Source organism: Podarcis melisellensis (genome assembly GCF_964234715.1).
Source record: "Podarcis melisellensis genome assembly, chromosome: 5".
NCBI classification, from domain to species: Eukaryota; Metazoa; Chordata; class Lepidosauria; order Squamata; family Lacertidae; genus Podarcis; species Podarcis melisellensis.
In genome coordinates this window covers 85489708-85511508 of record NC_138537.1, presented here as the reverse complement: position 1 = coordinate 85511508, position 21801 = coordinate 85489708, and the positions used below count along the sequence as shown (strand labels likewise).

Here is a 21801-nt window from a genome sequence, read left to right as displayed (position 1 = left end):
GCAAAGTTCTTAACCCGAGGTACTATTTCTGGGTTAGCGGAGTCCGTAACCTGAAGCGTATGTAACCCGAGGTACCACTATATAGTGTTTGTAGCATGGGATCTTGCTTCTTAGAAAAATGCCTGGCTGAATACATAACTTGTTTTCAAGCAGGTTTCCATGACTGCAGAAAAATAACTTGCAAGCACGACGAAAGTAATTTCTTAAACTATTGAGATGTTGGCTGAACTAATTGTCCTATTTCCAACAGTAAGCAACCCAGGACCACTGCAGAAACGATTGAAGCTTTACACTTAAAGAAATAATGCTTGAAGCCACAAGTTTTTCATGCAAACCCTAACTACAAAACCACATCTCCAGCTATAAAACGCCAAAAGACATCCTGGAGTTTATTATGTCTTAACTTTTTATGTGTTGTAATATCTGTTTATCTTTTTAAATATTTTTCCCCTCTACTGTCAACCCCCTGCCAAATCATATATACCGAACAGATTGCTTACTTCCTTTTTTAAAAATTTGCGGGCATGGATATTCAATTTTGTTTTGTTTTTAAAAAGAGGCACATAGACCTGATGAAAATCTGAACAGCTGGTGGCAGCAGAGAGTTAAACCAAACTGGATGCTTCTCAATATTAACAGGGAAAGGTAAGTGTGGCTTCAGGATTACTGGCGGAGCTTTGATCAGGATGAAGCCTTCCCAGTCACATTAATGAATGAACCACACCAGGGGAGATTTTGGGATTAAATGCACAAAGTCAAGTCTCTTTTAGTGTTATGAATAGCAAGTAGCATATGCACAGATTTACCAGTGCCAGAGCTGTTGTTCTGGGACAAGTTAATATTTATATGGTATTCTCAGTCTGGAGACTACATTTTTAAATGGCATCAAGGAAAGACAAATTCAGATAAGATTTTGGCATTGTTTCATTTGCTGCTGTAAGGTCATTTCAGAAAGTGTGTGTTTCTTAAATTACTTTGAACGTGGTCAACAAGGCTTAACATTAAGAGTCATAAATGGTTGGACTCATAAATATTCAACATTAATTTGTAGAGTCTTTTTGTTATTTTTATATATTTCATTTTATACAACACATAGCTGACATTACAACATGAATTCACACCGCCTATCAGTTAAACAGTACACAAATAACTACATCTCTATGGACTAAAATACAGTTTAATGTTTTGAACAGTGCACTTTATGATACTGCATCTTCCCATAATTTGTAGGGACTGCAATTCCTACAGTGATTGTTTCATTAGGCTGACAATGATGCATTTCCTTCCTATGGGAAATTGAATGGAGTTAGGCGCAATGACAACTGAAACGAATTTATTTCTAAAGTGTATTTTCCTCCTGGGAAACATTTTTTTCCTGTTCACAAAGGTGCATTTCTTTTTGCACCATTCGCCATGTGGCCGCCTTAATTCTGCTAATATCTTCAAGTCCAGTTTTATGTGTGTCAGGAGCTGTCACAACACTAGTTTTAATCAGGTCTGTTCTTTACCAAGCAAACTCGTTCCGTGTACAAAGTCAACCATTCAATAAGAGGTATACAAACTCTTGCTTGTATTAAAGCAGCACTAAGTAGGCATCTGCCAGTGTAAGGATTTAAGCCTACACAACAGGACTTCTCTCCTCCTGATCTGTTCTTGGGGGGCCTCATGCAACCTTCAGAGCAGATTTGGGGAGGGCACAGAGTTCATGCAAGGGAAGGATTGAGGGGAGTCACCATGAACAAGCAGAATATTTACACCATGGGTACGCAAACTAAGGCCTGGGGGCCAGATCCGGCCCAATCGCCTTCTAAATCCGGCCTGCAGACGATCCAGGAATCAGCGTGTTTTTACATGTTCAGAATGTGTCCTTTTATTTAAAATGCATCTCTAGGTTATTTGTGGGGCCTGCCTGGTGTTTTTACATGAGTAGAATGTGTCCTTTTATTTAAAATGCATCTCTGGGTTATTTGTAGGGCATAGGAATTTGTTCATGTATTCCCCCCCCAAAAAAAATATAGTCTGGTCCCCCCACAAGGTCTGAGGGACAGTGGACCGGCCCCCTGCTGAAAAAGTTTGCTGATCCCTGATTTACACTGATGGGATGCATTGGATACAAGCCATAATCTCATACCCTCCAACGTTTCTCTGATGAAAGCAGAGTTGTCCTATTCCACAATAATAATTTTATCATTTATATCTCACCCATCTGACTGGGTTGCCCCAGCCACTCTGGGTGGCTCCCAACATTTATTTCTTCTTAAATACTCTGGTTTCTCTTCAGATCGGATATGAAAGAAACATAATAAAACATTAAAAATCTTCCCTATACAGGGCTGATGGTTCGGGATAACTCCATGCCCTCCGACATTTCTCCAATGGAAATAGGAAAAGTGGGACATTCCGGGATCGAATCAGAAACTGGCACGGCTTCTGTAAATCTGGGACTGTCCCTGGAAAATAGGGGAGGGTCTGTAATCTTTATTCTTTTATCATGTTACTTGAGATCCAATACGGTTCGCTTGCTTTTCCCTGTCCCCAGGTAGTTCAAGAGAAGATGCATGGCTTAAAAGGGAGGATAGGGTGGAAACTTGTGTGGAAGCCATAAAGCAGAGTTGGCTAACATTTTATCCTCCGTCTGTTGGACTTCTGTTGCCACAATCCCAGACTATTGGCCATGCTCGATGTTGATGAGAGATGGGTATGCAACCACATCTGCAGAGTCTCAGGATAGCTATAAAGGTTGGGTAGCTATGCACGGAGCATAAGCCCAGTTTCCATAACCCTTGAATGTGCCATAGAAACAATTGGCCTACGAATCTAAAGTGTGTAGCAGCTAGCATGCAAAAATGTTGCACATATACAAATCTACAAGCTATTTATGCTTCTCTTTAGAGGCAAATATTTTGGTCTTCTGTATTTAGATGGTGGGATGCGGCTGGAGCTGTGAGTTAAACCACAGAGCCTAGGACTTGCTGATTAGAAGGTCGGTTTGTGATGGGATGAGCTCCCGTTATTCGGTCCCAGCTCCTGCCAACCTAGCAGTTCAAAAGCACTTCAAAGTGCAAGTAGATAAATAGGTACCACTCCGGCGGGAAGGTAAACGGCGTTTCTTTGCGCTGCTCTGTTTCGCCAGAAGCGGCTTAGTCATGCTGGCCACATGACCTGGAAGCTGTACGCCGGCTCCCTCTGCCAATAAAGCAAGATGAGCGCCGCAACCCCAGAGTCGGTCACAACTGGACCTAATGGACCTTTACTATTTAGATGGTAATGATGAATGGGGGGGCATGAAAAAGCTCAAGAATCAACAAATGGGGGTGGCAGATTGAGGTGAGGAGAGGATAGTTTATAAAGGGATTGAAGCAGTGGGAGCTACTCTAATAATACCATTGTTGCTTCAGAAGACTTAGCTCTGGCACAGGACTGGTATTTGCAGAGATTTTAGCTTTCAAAAAGGTCCTTTATGTTTCTAACCTGGAAGCAGGCCACTGTAATAAAGGGAGATATTGTGTTGGGTTTAAATAATAAGTATCTGTAGCTTAATGTGAATTTATAAACTTTATTTTGCCAGCATTACGCTTATGAGAACGGCTGCTCATTTATTCCCGGAGAATGACAGATACCACCTTGTTAAGCTATCAGTATAGCTGGCCTAAAAATGTATTTGAAGTTGTATCGATCTCTTGTTCAGAAATCCTGACTAACATAATCTTAGAACAGTGGGTTTCTCCCTCAGGATTGGAGTAATACTTCTCACTCTCTGCTATTGTGACCCCAGGCTCTCTGGCATTATAGTAAAAAGTGTAAAAGAAAAAAACATTTTACATTCACTTGCTTTGCCTACAAAATAAAAGAAGTTGTAAAAATGCATTTTTTGTTATGAAAACAATTGTTATGATGCTCTATAGAAACAAAGAACAAAAAAAGCATTTGTTGGTATGCTTGCAGGCCGTGGCTGGTATTCAATTATGGTAAGTTTTACTCAGGCCCATTGAAATCAATGAATATTACTAAGTTTGGTCCATTCATTTCAATAGGTCTGTTCTGGGTTGGTCCAGTTGATATGGTGACAACAGAGTGCAAGGGTACTAAGGAAAAGTAAAGTATTGCATTGTGATTATTTTGGGGCACCTAACCTCAATTTTGGCTCAATTATACTTTCCCCAAGAGAACTGGGTGTACGTAATGTACATATATGAGTTTCTAAAAGTTGTAATGTTGGACACGGATGCTGTGTTTTAAACACAGGGTGCAATATTTCTTCCTGTTAAGGCTCAATCTGTACACCTTCTCCCCACAAGGATTACCCAAACGCTAATTTGCTTTGTGAGCCACCTTGAACGGTTCGGTTCTGATCTAGAAAGGCTGTTAAGAAACATGTGAGTGAGAACTATTTGTGAGAATGAATTCGATTTTGAACAGTGGACGACAGGATGTGTTTAGATTTTATCAGCAGCAGCAGTAGTTGAATTCTCCTAAAATTCTCTTCCTATTCTCTAGCAGTTACAGTGGTACCTCAGGTTAAGTACTTAATTCGTTCCGGAGGTCCGTACTTAACCTGAAACAGTTCTTAACCTGAAGCACCACTTTAGCTAATGGGACCTTTTGCTGCTGCCACGCCGCCAGCACTATTTCTGGGTTAGTGGAGTCTGTAACCTGAAGTGTATGTAACCTGAAGCATATGTAACCTGAGGTACCACTGTACTGGGAAATCTTTTAGATGAGTAAGGCAATCTGCCACCCCAGGCAAGAGAGTAGTTGCGCTTGTTCTTCCAGAATAAAAGAGCAAGTTGCTTTCTATACCTTGTTCTTTACCGGACAGTGAAGCAGCAACTCATTCTCCACTTCCAGCCTCTCTGCTCCAAGCAGGTCACAGGGAGCCAGACAATGCATTTTTCATTTCTTGCGGCCCGAAGGACAGTCTCACCGGTGAAGCCAGTGCGCAAAGTGTGCGCATTATGAGTAGCATCGCACACTGATGTGTAGTGTAAGTGGAGACACGCTTAGTGAAAATGCATGGCTTTAATGTCCTTGATTTCATTTTCGAATTACGTTTTCTCGTTGCAAATTACATGCCTAGTTGACAAAGAGCAGCTGTAAGCAGACTTAGAAGTGACAGCTACTGTACAAATGACCCACTGCTTTCTAGGTCCCTGTTAGCTACCTGATTCCAATGGGCATCCCTTTCAGCTTATGTATTGGCCAGTCCCCTCCCACACTGTATTTGAGAACTCCCTGGCTGTTCCCTCTCAACAGCCACTCCTTTAATTGACTGGCTATCCTTTTAATTTCAGCGAGTTCCTTTAGTGGGAATAACTGAGTCTAATTGGACCCCAGGCACCGCTTGCGGAAGTAGATTAATCAAATTGGGGGGGGGGGCGTTTCCTGAAGCTGTGCAAAGACATCCACTGATCAGACGGAATTCATCAGACAGGAAATCCTTTTAGTGATGCAATTGCTGAGCCAATATAGACCATGCCGTAATAAACGGCATACTTACGGCTTGACCCAGACACTATCTCATATCTTGCACCATGAGGCACAAGGACACTGCAGAGAAAAGGGTGGGTCTGCAGATATTTATTCTGACTACAAGCAGGCATGCTAAGCATGTCACTATTCTTGCTTTTGTAGTTCCAAGCACTATAGGCATAGCTTAGGAGAAATGGGCATTTCAGAGCTGCACATACCATCGATCCCTATCCTGCATCATGCCAGAAGTTGATTTCTTACCTAAAAATGACAGGTTAATCTGCAAGCGGGCTAAGGGAGAATAACAAAGGGAAAATGTTGGGACTGGTCTGATGGGGAACAGGAATTAGTGCGCTTTTGATTTGCACTTACATAGGATTTGCACTTACATAGTGGCCGCTGGCCTGATCCAGCAGTCTCTCCTTTTGTCCTTGAGCTACCTGTATGCTTGCAGATAACTGGAGTCCAAACTGGACTGTCCAATGCATCTGCATGTCTTTTGAGAGCTTGGAAGGCTATCGGAGTGGAATATGGCGACGGTCATCTAGTCCAACCCTCTGCAATACAAGAATCTTTCAACCCAACGTGGGGCTGGAACCCGCAACCCTGAAATTAAGAGTCTCGTGCTCTTACTGGCTGAGCTAACAACACTCACAACTTGAATAGTGAGGGAAAAGAGATGGAATGATGGGTGACCATACTGACATACTGTTGTTGAAGGGATTTAATCTTTTAAAAATGTTTTCAAATGATACACACACACACGCAAACATATATAGATATATAAAATAAAAAAACATTTTAATATGAAATATGAAAATATTAAAAATAAAATTATAGATATATTGTATATATACTATTTTTAATTTTATTTTTAACATTTTATTTAATAATGAAAAATAAAGTTATTCCCACCACAACCGCAGTATTTTTAATATTATATATAATTTATATATATAATATTAAAATATTATATCTCTGTGTGTATATATTTAATATATATAACGGATTGCATTTTCCCAAGACTTAAGCCCCGAGGTAAGTTACCTTACCCCGCTGCCTTTCTGTATTTCTAGCGCGAGTTCTCACGTTCCATCTCAGAGAGAGAGAGAGAGCGAGCGCGAAAGAGGAAAGTAACCCGATAGTCCCCCGTTCCCCCCACCCCCGTGAGCGAGATCACGACTCTCTACTTTTCCTATCTCTATACATCCTCGCGCGACGGTCACGCGGCGAGGGCTGCTTTCCGGCCGGCCCTTGGCTGTCGCAAAAGCGCAAAGATGGCGGCGGCTCCCTCGTCGGGCTACGCGGCTTGGGTGGCTCGGCTAGCCGAGCTGAAGAAGCTGCGGGGCAAGCAGCCCCGGGTGAGGCCTTACCGGCCCCTGGTGCTGGCCAACCAGGTCTCCAACCGGCGCCTGGGCCTCGGAGGTGGGTTTCCTCCACAGTCCCAGCTAGGGTTGTCCCCTCACCTGTCAATGTGAAATCCAACGTCCTGTATTGATACTACAGTTTTGTCCTGAATTTCAGGTCGTCTTCTCTCTCTTTCTGCTAAGTTAGGGAGCCTCTCCGAATAGCTAAAAAAAAAGGTAAAGGACCCCTGGACGCGGTTAAAAACACGTATTTGAAAGGGTGTGTGAAAGGTCATGTATTTCATTGAATATTTACCAGATAAATTGTAAACAGGATTATTGTAACAACCTGCAGTTGTATAAGAGTATACAGTTGTATAAGAGTATACAGTGGTACCTCAGGTTAAGTACTTAATTCGTTCCGGAGGTCCATTCATAACCTGAAACTGTTCTTAACCTGAAGCACCACTTTAGCTAATCGGGCCACCTGCTGCTGCCGCGCCGCTGGAGCACGATTTCTGTTCTCATCCTGAAGCAAAGTGCTTAACCTGAAGCACTGTTTCTGGATTAGCAGAGTCTGTACCCTGAAGCGTATGTAACCTGAAGCGTATGTTACCCGAGGTACCACTGTATATTTAAAGTAGATGAATAAATGAGCAAATTAAGTTAATTTGGATATGCAGGAGATATTAAATATAAATTTAAGGAACCGCAGAAAGAGGGAGAAGGAAGTCAAGTTTTGAAATGTTAAAATCATTGAAAAATTAGTGAGATGTCTAAACCTGAGAAGCATAAAGTAAGTTTAAAAAAAGAAAAAGAAAGGTCATGTATTTGGGCAGCCAAGCACAGACAGATTTGCAAATTCATTTGTGTGTGTGTGTGACAAATTCCAAAGGCGCCATCCTATTAGGCTGCAATAGATTGTAGTGGATTGCTCTGAAGTCGCTTCCCACCCCACCCAGCCCTGTCCAGCAAAGGTGGCAACCGTAGACTCCCAACTCGAACTGCATCTCCATGCGCAGTGGCTAAACCAACCTGGTTCAGCAATGTCCGTTAATTCCAAGGTATCTGCTGATCTGGATATGAAGCCTAGAGTCATAGGGAGTTGGAAGGGGTCCCATAGGTCATCTAGAACTTTTGCCCCAATGTGGGGCTTGAACCTACGGTCCTTGAGACTAGGAGCCCCAGGCTCTACCGACTTTGCAGTATTGACGTTTATTTCTTTGTCATATCAGTTTTTTTGGCTGCATTTCAAACTCACTGTTCTTGGATGTATTGCACAAAAGGCAAGCAACAGAAGGGCAGCATGAGGGAGGTTTATAAAACTGCTTGGGGCATGGAGAAAGCAAACAGAGGAAAAGCCTCCCTCTCAAATAAAACACTTGTTTTATATTGTTTTTAAAATTTCCCTTTACCTGAGAATCAGAGGGTAGTTTTGCAATATTAAAAAAAAACCCATGAAAGTGCATAACATAGTAAATGAAATAATAATGTCCCTGAAGCTGACTCTTGTGCTGGGGTATTGGTTACGGGTTATTAATTTCTGGTATCTTTATTTTTGGTGGTCTTATGATTATGTGGAAATTGTTTGGTTTGGTTGTGTACTTTTTGAAGTTTTATTTGTTGTTTGTGGATACATTTGCTATGTAAGTCTGTGGTGCAATGGGTCAGTGCGTCTGGCTGTTAACCAGAACGCTAATGTGGACCCGACGTGAAACAATCAGTGTTGCAAGGGCATGTTTTTGATAGTTTCCACAGCAGAACCACACTGCAGCTTTCACACAGATATACACACCAATATTTAAACAAAGACATTCGTCATGAATCAGCTAAGGTCTGTCCCTAGCTGGGTGAGGAACCACATGCATAAATACATTTTTTCATATATAAACCATTCCTCATACCTGCTGTTGGATTGATGCATGTAAAAAGGGAGTTTCAAATAAACACCTTGGGGTTTTTTTTTGAGGAGTGCTGATTGGTCCAGGATCCCCACAGAAAGATGCAACCTTGTCCACAGGTGAGGGATGTTCTTGTTAACATCCCTAAACTGATAGAAATGCAAGAATTGTACAAATCAGCTATTTGGGAGGGGGTGTTTCACAGGCAAGGAGGAAGTGATCATCGTGATTCATGTTTTTCTAACATGCTTCTATGCTGTGTGCATGCTTTATTTGGATTGGCGTTATCATTGCTGCGCCTTTGAGAACAGAGCTCTTGGTGTGTTAAGTTCTACATATGCAACCTGAGGCAAATTGCTTAGTGATCTGTTTCTCTTATGAACAGAGCCTTTGCTATCCTATGTATCTATGTATGTATACTCAAGCTCTACTGAATTCTATGGGAGTTATTCCCAAGTAAGTTTCGTAAGACTGCAGCTTAAAGTTCTTCATTCACACTGAAAACATGTTTTGATACTCATATGTCGTTAATTGAAACTGGCTGCTAATTTGCAGGAATACTTTTATCGCCTCCTTGGTCATTGTCACACATGCATGCAAATTTATGGTGTGGTGTCTGTGTGTGGGTGTGGGTGTGGGTGTTTGCCTACATTCAGCTGAATATAAATGTTTGGTTGAATCATTTTGCTTCATAGTGCCCTGAAGGCTACCAGACTTTGTCTGTGGCAAATGGCCAGAGGGAATAAATTCCACAACTGGAACACTGTAAAACATGGTAATTGTTCCCTCAGTATTTATAAAAGTAAAGTAAGGGAGAAAACCATGTGTTGTATGTAGGAAATATTCTTTCTAGTTGGCAGGGGAAAAAGGGTTGTTACTTTGTGATCAGGACTCTATTTTCTTCAATTCAGTCTGCATAAAATTTCATAGACAATCCAAGAACTGGTACAGGTTTCTAAGAACCTTGCCTTTTAATTACAAAAAGTGAAACCTAATCCTTAAAAATTTATGTTATATTACATTTTGTTAGCCTTTCAAAGATTTCATATGGCCTTGGTTTAAAATACAGTTTTTGCCAAAACTTCTGTTGTTAAGTGTTCTAGAGTTTGTAACTTGTTCATCTCTAATGTCCTTGTGTTGAATTCCCTCCCCTGCTGTTCACCATTTATACATGCGTTTTCCTTCACACAGTTCCTTCTGGAAAAAGAAATTCAAAATTCATGAGAAATGCAAACACTGAGTCCCTATCTAAACATAATACATTAATTGAGTTACATTATGAAACCTAAGCATGCTTACATTAAAATTTAATTCATTTTGAACTTAGAATTTGCCTTTCCTTTGTGCAGAACTTCAGTTTTTGAGGTTTCCTGTGCAGAAAAGAACAGTGCTACTATGGTGGCTTAGTTCAGTTGTTATGCCAAACCGTGGTTTCCACTAACCATACACTAAAACTCATAGTATGGGCTTCCAAGCAAATGATAGGTAATCTGTGGTTTAGATGCTTGTCTATTTTCTCTGTTTGGTCACCCATCTTATTTTAGTTGCAGTGTCTTTGGTGGAGCAACAGTCATAACTATGGTTTATTAATTCAGAAGTTATGCCAAACCATTGTTAGCACAAATATTAGATTTGCGAACACTGTTTTTAAATTCTGGTTGCTGGCTCATTAGCTAACCATATTTTTGTCCAGTCAAAATATCAAACCAAACTTTCCTCAAACTTCCTTACCCATGATCTAGCATGATGTCTGAATTGAGCCGCTGACAACATATGAAGCTTTGAGAAGAGGCAGGCAGACTGCTAAAACCATTGCCCTCATCCTTGTGGCTTCCTTACAGATGAAAAGTACAGTCAAACCTCGGTTGTTGAATGTAATCCGTTCCGGAAGCCCATTTGGCTTCTGAAATGTTCAACAACCGAGGAGTGGCTTCCGATTGGTTGCAGGAGCTTCCTGCACTCAGCGGACGCTGCGTTGGACGCTCAGCTTCCGAATTTTTTTTGAAAACCAGAGCATTTACTTCTGGGTCTGGGAGCCAAAATGTTCCAAAACAGAGGCGTTCGGTATCCGAGGTTTGACTGTACAGTATTCAAATAGTAACTAGAAGTGAAATTCCCAATTCCAATGGAGGCGTGTGTTTTCTTGGATTAAGGATACAATAGAAAACCGTGTGAAGAATCTGCTTACTTTTACCGTCTTCAGTGTTTCATATGGTATTCATTCAATAGAGTTGTCACTGTTATAAAATGCTCCTGAGTAATGGCAATTTCCTTTCTTTTCCAGAGGCAACATGCATCACAGAGATGTCATTAATGATGGCCTGTTGGAAGCAGAATGAGTTCAGTGATGTAACTTGCGCCCAAGAGATCCAGACTTTCTTCAACTGCGCTGCAAAGGCAGAAGTAATTATGTCCCAATTTATCCTCTAATTAAGCTGCAGGAAATTAGTTTCCATACATAATATGAGCATGTAATACCACTACAAATCTCCGTCGTTGTGTCTGTATTATCCTGGGAGGCAGGTCCTTACATTTTAATTGCATACTGCTGAATGTTAACCTGAAGGTGTGAAACTGGCAACAGTGGTGGTTTAGTAAATGGTAAGCATATTTGCCCAAGACAGTATAATGCAAAGGTGCAACCCAGATAATACAGCTTTAAAAAGATATGGTGTGCTGGTTAATGATGCGAGTAGATTGAATATGTGAACTTGCCATTAGGACCCATGCGTGGAGATTATAGGTCCATCACATACCAGGTGACATTGAAACTAATGAAATCGCTACAAAACTAATGAGGTTAAGGCATTGGTTACATCAGGTGATATGCTATTGTGTGGCTGCATATTTATAAAATACCGGTGTGTGGCAGATGGAATTGTTTCTGCAATTGTTGAAACATCTATTTCTATGGCATCTGTGGTTTCATATCTGTTTATTACTATTTTTTAAGTTCTCATCCTGCTTTTTAAACACAAGTTTCAGAGTAGTTCATAGCAAAAATGTCTAAAACAATAAGAAAATATATAATTGAAACAGAAACAACCAAACATAAAAAAACTGAAAAAGATCAGCTGCTTTTATTAGCAGTTTTTTTCTGTTTTATATTTCTTTGGTTCTTGACTTATCGTGGGCAGTTTTGAGTTTCAGGTTGCTGGAAAAATCGGTTATAGAAATTGCAAATAGCTGGTGCAGTCTGCACCAAACACAAAGTCCTGTTCCCTTCAAAGGGCTGCCAGATTGTTAACAGGGCTGCATACATGTGACTCCCATTTTGAAACAAATGCCTACAAGTCTGTCCACCCATTGGGATTTGGATCAATTATTACTGTGGCTGCATTGTATTTTTACTGTTGTTCTCAATGGTTTATTTTTTGTAATAACTTATATTTTAAATTTAAGTGATGGCCTGGTTTTGTTAGCTTTTAATGAGGAAAATCAGGGTATAGATATGTTAAACAAGATGTACTATGTACAATCCAATTTGTAAGGAAAGAACCCTCCACTGTATAGCAGAGGAATATGGCCTTGTGTGTTAATGGACAACAGCAAGGAATTCATGTTTCAGGTAAGCTATAGAAATGTAAAAATCCCATGAGAGTTCTTTTTATAAACAAATATCAGTGTGTTCCCCAGTTTATAACTTTATGATATCTGGGGTGCTTCTGCTGTGCACTCCATGCCTGAAAATGAGATTGATCAAGTATTTGACTTCTCAACCAATCCAACCAGTAAAATATAGGCTAAGCATGTAAATTTAGAATCCTGTACACAGTTCCTGGGGTTAGTACTTTTCAATTTGTTTGGGCATATTCCTGAGTTGATAAGCATGGGATTGTGTCATTTTGTATGACTGTAAGAGAGAGAGAGAGAGAGAGAGAGAGAGAGAGAGAGAGAGAGAGAGAGAGAGAGACTTAAAGCTATCACTGCTATACCAATATAAATTCATGGAAACAATATTCAGGAAATTGACCAGTTCTTCTTGATTTTTTCTACAACACCTGAGTCACAGTCATTTAAAAAAATATATATTCAAGACAAGTTGTTTTTAAATGTGGTTATAGCTGTACATCAGGGCAAGAATTGCCTTCCCTTAAATTAAACAGGGAGTACAGTGATACCTCGGGTTACAAATGCTTTAGGTTACAGACTCCGCTAACCCAGAAGTAGTACCTTGGGTTAAGAACTTTGCTTCAGGATGAGAACAGAAATCGTGCTTCGGTGGTGCGGCGGCAGCAGGAGGCCCCATTAGCTAAAGTGGTGCTTCAGGTTAAGAACAGTTTCAGGTTGAGAATGGACCTCCTGAACTAATTAAGTTCTTAACCAGAGGTACCACTGTAAAGGACTCTTATTCCTGCCTTTGCTATGAAGCAATGATGCAGTTTTCAGAAGTAGGCCACCACCTACACAAGGGCATTTTTTACTTTGTGGAATATTTGGCTGCAGGCTTATAATAGTGGACCTGTATCTCAACCTTGTTAAAACATGTAATGAGACAGATTAAGTTCTGTTTCCATCTTGCATGTAATAATCATTCCCATTGTGCAGGGGTGACTTTTGAGTGCACCCCCCTGTGTCATTAAACCATAAATTGCAACTAACCGTGAGGGCATGTGCCAACGGAAACAAGCTTCAAGAAGGAAGAGGATGCCCGGGGACCATGGACCACAAAATAGAAAGTGAACCTGCCAGTGTTTTTCTTAGGGTTCAAGGACTACAGTCAGTCGAATTGCTTCGAATCACAAGTGTTTTGATATAATACACATACTCTATAGTTACTTTGCCAAGGCTTCTGCTTTGTGAGTTACACTTATTCTTAGAAAAATATGATCCTCCCTTGTTGCTGCACAAGCCACTCATATCAACAGGAAACTGACTAGACGCAAAATGTGACCAAGTACATTCAAATAACGTCGTAAGGATATATTGTCCTCCTATTCCTAGGAATTGATAGTAAAAGTCCAGCTCCTCTTCCTTGACTTTAATATTTATTATTTCACTGTTTCAAATAAATTGAGTTACCACTGGCTTCTGAATGCAGCTCTCTCTAATTGTCCAGAGGTTGATGCTTGCAACACTGGGAATATTGCTGGGATTTGTGCGTCAGTTTAATAAATATAGGAAATTGTTTCTGTTCTTTTCAGGCAGAACGCAAGCAAAATCTTCGACAAGAATCTCTGGGCCAGTCGGGGAAACTTGGTTCCAAACAAATCAACAAATTACTGAAAAGGTTTCCAAATATCACATACAATTATTAAAGAGAATTGCTTCCCCAAGTATCTGTGAAATTCCAGGACTGGAATTTGAAGAAACTCACCGCTTGTTGGTCATTCCCTTTGAAATGGACGGGAAATGTTTTCCTGCATTTCATACTGTTTTTTGGAATAAAACTTTTGTTGAGATAAGATGAAGACCTAAAGTTTCCTTGGATACCAAGAGAAGCTACAGCAGTTATTTGACCAGATAAACTTTTGCTTGAAATGTTCTTCAATAGCATCAAATTTGAGTCGTCAGTGAAATAAAATATTTTGTGAAATCTTGTCTGCTATTATAGAGCAAGCTTTCTTTTTGAACTTTGGCCTCCAAACTGCTAAACAGCAGCATCCCATAAGCGTGACACTTGCAGCCAAGAGTTCCCAGTATGGCATGAGTGGTGGTGGTGGTGGGAAGTACTGTGAGTGTTAAATTATTGTAGGATCACACAAAGATAAAGCTCAGAGTCTTTTTCATAGTGCCATCTGTGTGCCGCCACCACCAGAACATCTGCCTCACAACTAGGGAACTTCCTTATGGGAACTTCCCAGTCTAACCCTGACCCTGATTTTCAGTGGTGGATAGGAAAACGTTGAGAAGCAGGAGTGCTTTAAGGGGAGTGAGAATGGATTGAGTTCTCTCCATTCTGTCCATAGAATTTGGCAGTTCTTAGAATCCGTTCCTAGATTCCATTCACTTGTGAGGGGCAAAAACCTCTCCCTGCTCCCTGATTTAACACTTTTTCCTCGACTTTTTCCTCATAAAATAAAACTTTTAGCTTCGGTTACTAAAAGTATTGCATTTAAGGACTATTGCTGGGGACTAAAGGCAAGGTAAAGCCTCAAAATATGCTTGAAGTGAAACAATTTTATGCTGTATTGCACCCAACACTTTTCAGCATGCTGCCTTCTGTAGGGTCACTGACTAATAACAACAAAGATTACTTTGAGAGATTGTGGGGGTTTTTTAGTTAGATAAAAAGAATCTAATTGCATTTTAGGCGGTGGTGATGAAAGATTTGTGAGTATACGACTTCAGTTTTTGCTAACTGCTACATTTGTTCTTTGTCATGTTCCATAGATCTTTCCTTTATTTGAGCCTAAATCTGCAGAATGCTAAATTCAGTTATCTGACCTTGCAAGTGACTTATGTTCTGATAAACAGTTACATTTTTTTTTATTAAGGCATTCTTTTGTTTAACGTTTTTATTTTAACCAAAGAATTTAGACTAGGTTATATTTGGAATTTTTCTCTCTTCTGGATATTTCCTATTTTCAATAGTGTGGATGATATACCCCAGGGGTGGCCAACTCCCATGTTTTGGGGGAGGAAAAGGAACAGCCACTCACCAACAGATCTGGGAAAGCAAACAGCCTCACTGAGTAAACTTCGTCTTCCATTTTGCAGATTGTGCAACAATGAGACGAGGGGGTGGGACAGGGTTCTAATTTACCAATGCTGAGGAAAGGGAGCCAGCGATCTACCAAAACCTCCAGGGGATCTACCAGTAGGTTACGATGGACCTGTCAAACATCCCTGATATACACCATTTGTTTATGTAGTTAGTGGAATATGTAAGGTTATTTTAACGTTCAGTATTCTTATTTTTGTCCTTTTTATTACTGGTCTTTGTGCTCCTGAGGAACACATGTTGGGCATATTGCATTGTAAATTATTTGGGCCTTATTTTGAGGCTCTCCCTCCTTAAAATATGTTAAAATTTACAACCTTATCATATATGTAATAATAGTAATAGTCAACTATACATGACAGTAAATGGTTAAGGGAGCAGAACTTTGCTCCCTGGGAGAGTGACTGAGGACCGTAAGATGTTGAGGACCTCTCTCTCTGTGGGTGGAGAAGCAGGTCTGCCACTTGATGTACATGAAATGGCTGTAGAGACTGGTATGTTGGCAGCAGATCAGAGGAGGCCCCTTCCTTCTACTGACACACATCCAAAAGAGGCAAAAGCAACAACAATCCTATACCAGCCCGGGAGCTGTCAATGGGATGGGAAAAAATTAAAACAACAAATGGGAGAAAAACTTGGGAAAGCTGTTCCCACACCTTCCCACAGTCACCAGTATGATTGGAAGGACTTAGAAGGAAGTGATTCCTTCACCACAGACCTTAGGATTGTTCTACCCAAGTTCAAACAGGGGAACACTATTAAGCACAAAGACACAAAACTGGAGTACATACAGCATTAATATGAATAGATTGTTCTGGGTTTCCTGACCCGAGTTACACTTTGATACTTAGCTGCCGGTGTCTGAAAGGCAATCATCTTAACTACTGTTAACTACTTTCCATGTTTCATAAAACTATTTCAGTGTATTAAGCCATGCCACACCTTTCTTGGTTTCTAAAGTGACTTCTGCAATCAGCCAAAAGGTCTTCTAGCATGTAAACCAGATCCCTGGTACATCTCACCACTGATTGCACACTGAAGAAGGTCCAGTCTGAGAACCTCAGACTTTTCTAAAGATAACATCTGGTTTACAAAATCTTGCAAAATTTCACCACTCTCCTACAATCCTGTCAGATCTAGTAGGAAATTTCCATTCATTGGTTGACAGGGCTCTCTCATGTCTTATATATCTCATCTCTCTCCTCCCCCCCCCGACTTCCCGCCATGCTATTTCTGATTCAATATTTATTTGCTTTCAAAAGTGTAGCCAAAATGGGCACCCTACATGCACAATAAATAGGAATCAACTGACTTGGGGTAACCCTGAAGGGTTTGTTTTATTTATTTATTTAATTAATTTGTTAGTTGCTTTATCCTGCTCAGGGCAACCCAAAGCGACTTAAAACCAGACACACACACACACACACCTAAATACATTAAAGCCTAGAGGGGGAATGCATTAAAAATTATCACACCCACTTGTAAAAGGCCACATATATAATGAGGGTGCTAGGTGAGCCTCCCTGGGGAGAGCATTTCAGAAAGCAGAGAGCCACTGCAAAAAAGGCCACTTCTCATGTTGCCACCTTCCTCTCATGGAGGGGGCATGTGAAAAAGCACCTCTGATGATGATTGCAAGGTCCGGGTTGGCTCACTTCGTATCTGGCTCTGGCACTGTTCAGACAATGACATCTGGGTCCTTCTTGGCAACAGAGCAAGACTTATTTCTGCTTGCACCATGGTATATTCTAGGGGTGGCCCTCCAGATGTGGCTGGATTTGTGCTATGCTGACTGGGGTCTATGGCAGTTGTAGTCCCACACCATCTGGGGGGTGGCACACATTCTCCACCCTTGCTACATTCCCTATGCTAAAGGTAGGCAATATTTAAAATGCATCAACATGCAAATGTGGCTTAGAACAGGATTCCCTGCCCATCAACTATTGAGTCAGCCTGGTAATGGGTGGAACAGATTTGGGTAATGCTGACAGGACAAACAAGCTGTAGGGAACAGGTACGTACCGGTAACCATCCCATTTTTTTATTTGCTTCCTGTAACCAGAGCTTCCTCTTGTGTTCATGATAAAGGAGTATATCAACCCAGTACTGAAATCCCCATCTTCCTTTGTGAACCATACTAAATACAATCCGTGAGGACTTGCCAAGGTTATTTCTGTACAAATCCATGCCCCACCCCCCTTGCCGTGTCTCACTTCTGAAGGCAAGCAGAGCCTGCTGCTAATTAAATGATTGCAATTCCTTGGCCAGACACACTGCAGTAGAAAACACCCAAGAGAAACCACTCCCTTCTCTTAGCAGCAGCCCCTGCAATTAATTCATCATTTGACACAACTGCATTAGACCTTGGTAGCAGTGGCAGAAAGAAGGCGCTGGCAGAGAAGTGCAGGGTACTGGGAATCAAAAAATGAGAGGTGCCATTGGGAGGATGTGTGCACATTTGAGAGCTGTGTCAATTCAACCAAAAAGTTCTTGCTTGTTTAAAGGAGAACTTGATGTTTTCATGGAACAAAATGAAATGAATCACACAGGTTTTTTGTTTTTAAAAAGGTTAGTTGAGGAGGGGTGAAGAGAATAGGCAGGAAAATGTATCTGTCCTTGCCATTTTCATTTATTCTTTATATTTTTTCTTCTACCATTGTGTTGGAATACAGTCTTCCATCAAATCAAAGAGGACTCAAGATGTATTTCTATCAATTGCTGTCATGCTTAACAGTAGTTTAAGGGAGGAGGAAATATACTAAACAGCATAGCCAAATTTAATACATTTGTTGTTTAGTTGTTTAGTCGTGTCCGACTCTTTGCGACCCCCTGGACCAGAGCACGCCAGTCACTCCTGTCTTCCACTGCCTCCCGCAGTTTGGTCAAACTCATGCTGGTAGCTTCTAGAACACTGTCCAACCATCTCATCCTCTGTCGTCCCCTTCTCTTTGTGCCCTCCATCTTTCCCAACATCAGGGTCTTTTCCAGGGAGTCTTCTCTTCTCATGAGGTGGCCAAAGTATTGAAGTCTCAGCTTCACAATCTGTCTTTCCAGTGAGCACTCAGGACTGATTTCCTTCAGAATGGATAGGTTTGATCTTCTTGCAGTCCATGGGACTCTCAAGAGTCTCCTCCAGCACCATAATTCAAAAGCATCAATTCTTCGGTGATCAGCCTTCTTTATGGTCCAGCTCTCACTTCCATACATCACTACTGGAAAAAACATAGCTTTAACTATACGGACCTTTGTTGGCAAGGTGATGTCTCTCTAATACATAGAAATTTAAATGTTCCTGTATCTGTTCTCCCCTAGGTGTTAAAAACTAGGTGGCACAATATATTATTACAATGCTTTCAGAGGACATATGATGGAAGGCTGACAGACTTTTAGAAAAGGAGTTCAGTTCATCAACTGTGGAGCAGCCATCAAAGATTCCTCCTCATGTGTCCTGCCTGTTTGAACGCATGGTACAGAAAAGTGAAGGTTAGAAGAGTATTCTTGCCAAATATTAGCAGAACACTCAAGCAATCTCAAGTGTGCTCACCAAATGATATAACTGACGCACCAGCATGTCATGATCAACAGTATCAGAAGCTGCAGAAAGACCTACCAGAATCAGTAAGGTTGAGTTGAGTTGACATCTGTCTGTCTCGGGAGGCAATGGAGGAGCGTGTTTCTGGAGGTGAAGTCAAACTCTTGTGAGGTTGCAGCGCCTGCTGTGGCTGTAGAGACTGATATGGGATACGGGAGAGATATGTTTTGTTGCAGTTTGGGCAGATGAAAGCGTCCAGTTGTGCTGTTGCAGATGCACCAAGGGGTTTCTTCTCTCTGTGCTCCTCCCAGCAGTCGTTCCTCCTCTGGTCCCTGCTGCGGATTCAAGACCTGACTATCTGTCTCCAGGCACTATGGTCCTCTGGAAGGAATTCCCACATGGCAGGGTTAATGTTACCAGCCTTTATGTCACGTTTGTAGACATCTTTGTAACACAGAGTTGGTCTGCAAATGGGCCTGGTGCCTGAAGCCAGCTCGCAACAGAGCACGTCCTTGGGGACCTTGCCATCTTTTGTTCTGTGCACATGACCAAGCCAATGTAGACAGCACTGATACAACAGGAGTGTGAACATGCTGGGAACGTGGGCTTGGAAGAATATGTCAGGGTACAATAATTCCTATTAATCCCAAGGCAAGGACTGGAAGCCATGAACCTAGTCAGTGCCACAGTGAGGCTGAAAACCAGAGTGGCTTCTCATTAGAAAGTAGGTAGTATCCAGAGAAGTTTTGAGCTGGAGAGCAACCACTCAGTAACCTCACCTACAAGTGGAAAGAAAGAACTAGGGGAATAGACAGCGCGAAAGTCTGAATCCTGACTAGCCAGTTAGGAGGTAGAGCTTTTGAAGAAAGGCCAAATAACTCTGGATTTAAGCTTGCCTGGTGCTGTTCCCTCCCTCAGCAAGGCATTAATAGTTTCAGTCAACTGAATGCCAAGCCTCTCCCAGCTGGCTTTTCACCAGCCAGTGTGGGTATGAATCAAATTTAGTTCTCCAGCATGCAAGATTTAAAAACTGGTAAAGGGACCGTGTGATCTGGGAGCTGCAGAAGTTGCAGGTTCGTCACAATGGGCAGTAGATGTTTCAGTCTCCGAACCACAAGTTGCTGAGCACCTGGAACAGTTCTGCTGGGTGACACTTAGATCACAATGGTAATTGAGAAGAAGGGTTTATTCACCACTGATAGTATTTAAAAAAAAACTATGCTGCCTGCAATCAAGTCTGTTTCAGTGCAAATCATAGGCCACCTTGGGAAAGGATTGGAGCTCAGTGGAGAAAATCTGCTTGGCATACAGAAGGTCTCATGTTCAGTCCCCAGCACCTCCAGGTAGAAGTGGGAGAGACCCCCATCTAAAACCCTGGAACACCACTGATGGTCAGTATAGACCAGGGTTTCCCAAACTTTTTTGGACTACAACTCCCATCATTCCTAGCTAGCAGGACCAGTGGTCACGGATGATGGGAACTGTAGTCCCAAAACAGCTGAAGACCCAGGTTTGGCAAACCCTGGTGTAGACAATACTGAGCTACATGGACCATTGGTCTGACTCAGTATATGGCAGCGTCTTATGTTCCTGCTGTTCCTTCCTACAGGTCATCTGAGAAGGAGAGAATCCTGTGCCGCCCAGCAGGAGAAAAAGCCTGGGAGTATCTGGATCAATGGCCGATGTCAGTCTGCTACCACGCAGCATGAGCCACAGAGGACGGCAGCAGCAGCAGCAGCAACCAAGCCATTCTTCCTGCCACGAGGAACCACCTCCAAGTCTTAGTTCAAGGGAGAGACCTGTCAACTGAAGGAAATACAGATCAGCTTCTAATGCACCAATCTATCGGTGGCATCCTACAGAGTCTGGAGCCTTTTGTCTGGGAATGCTCTCTGTGTGAAGCTTTTCCTAGGCAGGGAGGGAGGGTGGGAAGCTGAGAAGAATATAGTCCAGGGCAACTTCAAGTAGTTGATTTAAGCTGAAAGGATAAAGTCCAGATTCCTTCGAATCACTTTCAAATTCAAGCAAAGGATTTTGCTCCACTCGAATTATACTGTTGTTCTTCCAGTGGATAGCTCTGAGTTAGCACCTTGCAGCTACTCTGGGAATTGTACTTTACCCCTAACAGAGATACCATTCTCAGCACCCTGAACAAACTACCGTTCCCAGGATTGTTGGGCAGCAGGAATTTGCTTTGAATGTGTTGTGTTTTTAAGGTACAGTGGCGTCCACAGCCACAATAATGGTAAGAAAATAAAAGGGATGTTTTCAGGAGGAGAGACGGAGACCCCTGGTGGATTGATCCAGGTTGGAAGGGAGGAGGCTGGAACCAGAAAGGGATGTGTATAAACTGTGCCAAAGAAAGAGCTTTGACAGCAAGAAAAAGGGGAGGGAATGGATTGGGAGAAAGACAAGAAGAGGGGGAGGTAGGAGAGAGAGAGAGAGAGGAACCAGCCTGGAAACCTAAAGGCTGCTTTCTGCTCGTCTACACTTGCCCCTTGTTATTTGCAAAGCTGGTTCAGAACTTCTGGATCACATGGTATTCCCTTGCATTGGAGAAGGAAAAGAGAAGGGAGAAAGAGGAAGGTGAGGCAGAGGAAAGCAAGCACCCCAGGCTGGTGTTGTTCCATCTTCCCCACCCCTTTGCTCTCTTCCTTGCACAGAGATGACAGGAGCCTCCTAGCCTCTGTGAAACTGAAGGGGTGTGTGCAGAGGAGGAGCAGGAGGCCAGATGATCAGCTCAGCAGTAGAGGGAAAATGTGAAACATGAAGAACCAGCTCACTGTTTGTGGAAGGATGGTGCTGCTCCAAGTGTTCCCGCTGCTGCATTTGCTCCCCTGTCTTGGCTCTGTGAAGGTAGGAGATTTCATCTTCTTAGAATTAAGTCTC

The 21801-nt window shown here is 41.9% G+C and overlaps 2 protein-coding genes across 4 annotated transcripts in view; both read left to right on the top strand.

Moving 5' to 3' along the window:
- Positions 1-6714: 6714 nt before the first annotated feature.
- CHCHD1 (coiled-coil-helix-coiled-coil-helix domain containing 1) lies at positions 6715-14254 on the top strand. Its single transcript, XM_081912508.1, has 3 exons — positions 6715-6894; positions 11001-11119; positions 13861-14254. Exons 1-3 carry the CDS (start codon positions 6747-6749, stop codon positions 13972-13974), a joined length of 381 nt encoding a protein of 126 aa, XP_081768634.1. The 5' UTR covers positions 6715-6746; the 3' UTR covers positions 13975-14254.
- A 1146-nt stretch (positions 14255-15400) lies between these two features.
- Positions 15401-21801, top strand: part of LOC309371078 (neurotrypsin-like) — a 36679-nt gene continuing 30278 nt past the window's right edge. For 2 of the 3 annotated variants that reach the window (XM_081913589.1, XM_081913591.1), the window contains exon 1: positions 20843-21768. In XM_081913589.1, the coding sequence (XP_081769715.1) occupies positions 21679-21768 (90 nt within the window). In that variant the 5' untranslated portion in view covers positions 20843-21678. Of the gene's footprint in view, positions 15544-20521; positions 20761-20842; positions 21769-21801 lie in introns of those variants that run through there. The other variant, XM_081913590.1, reaches the window with a different exon arrangement.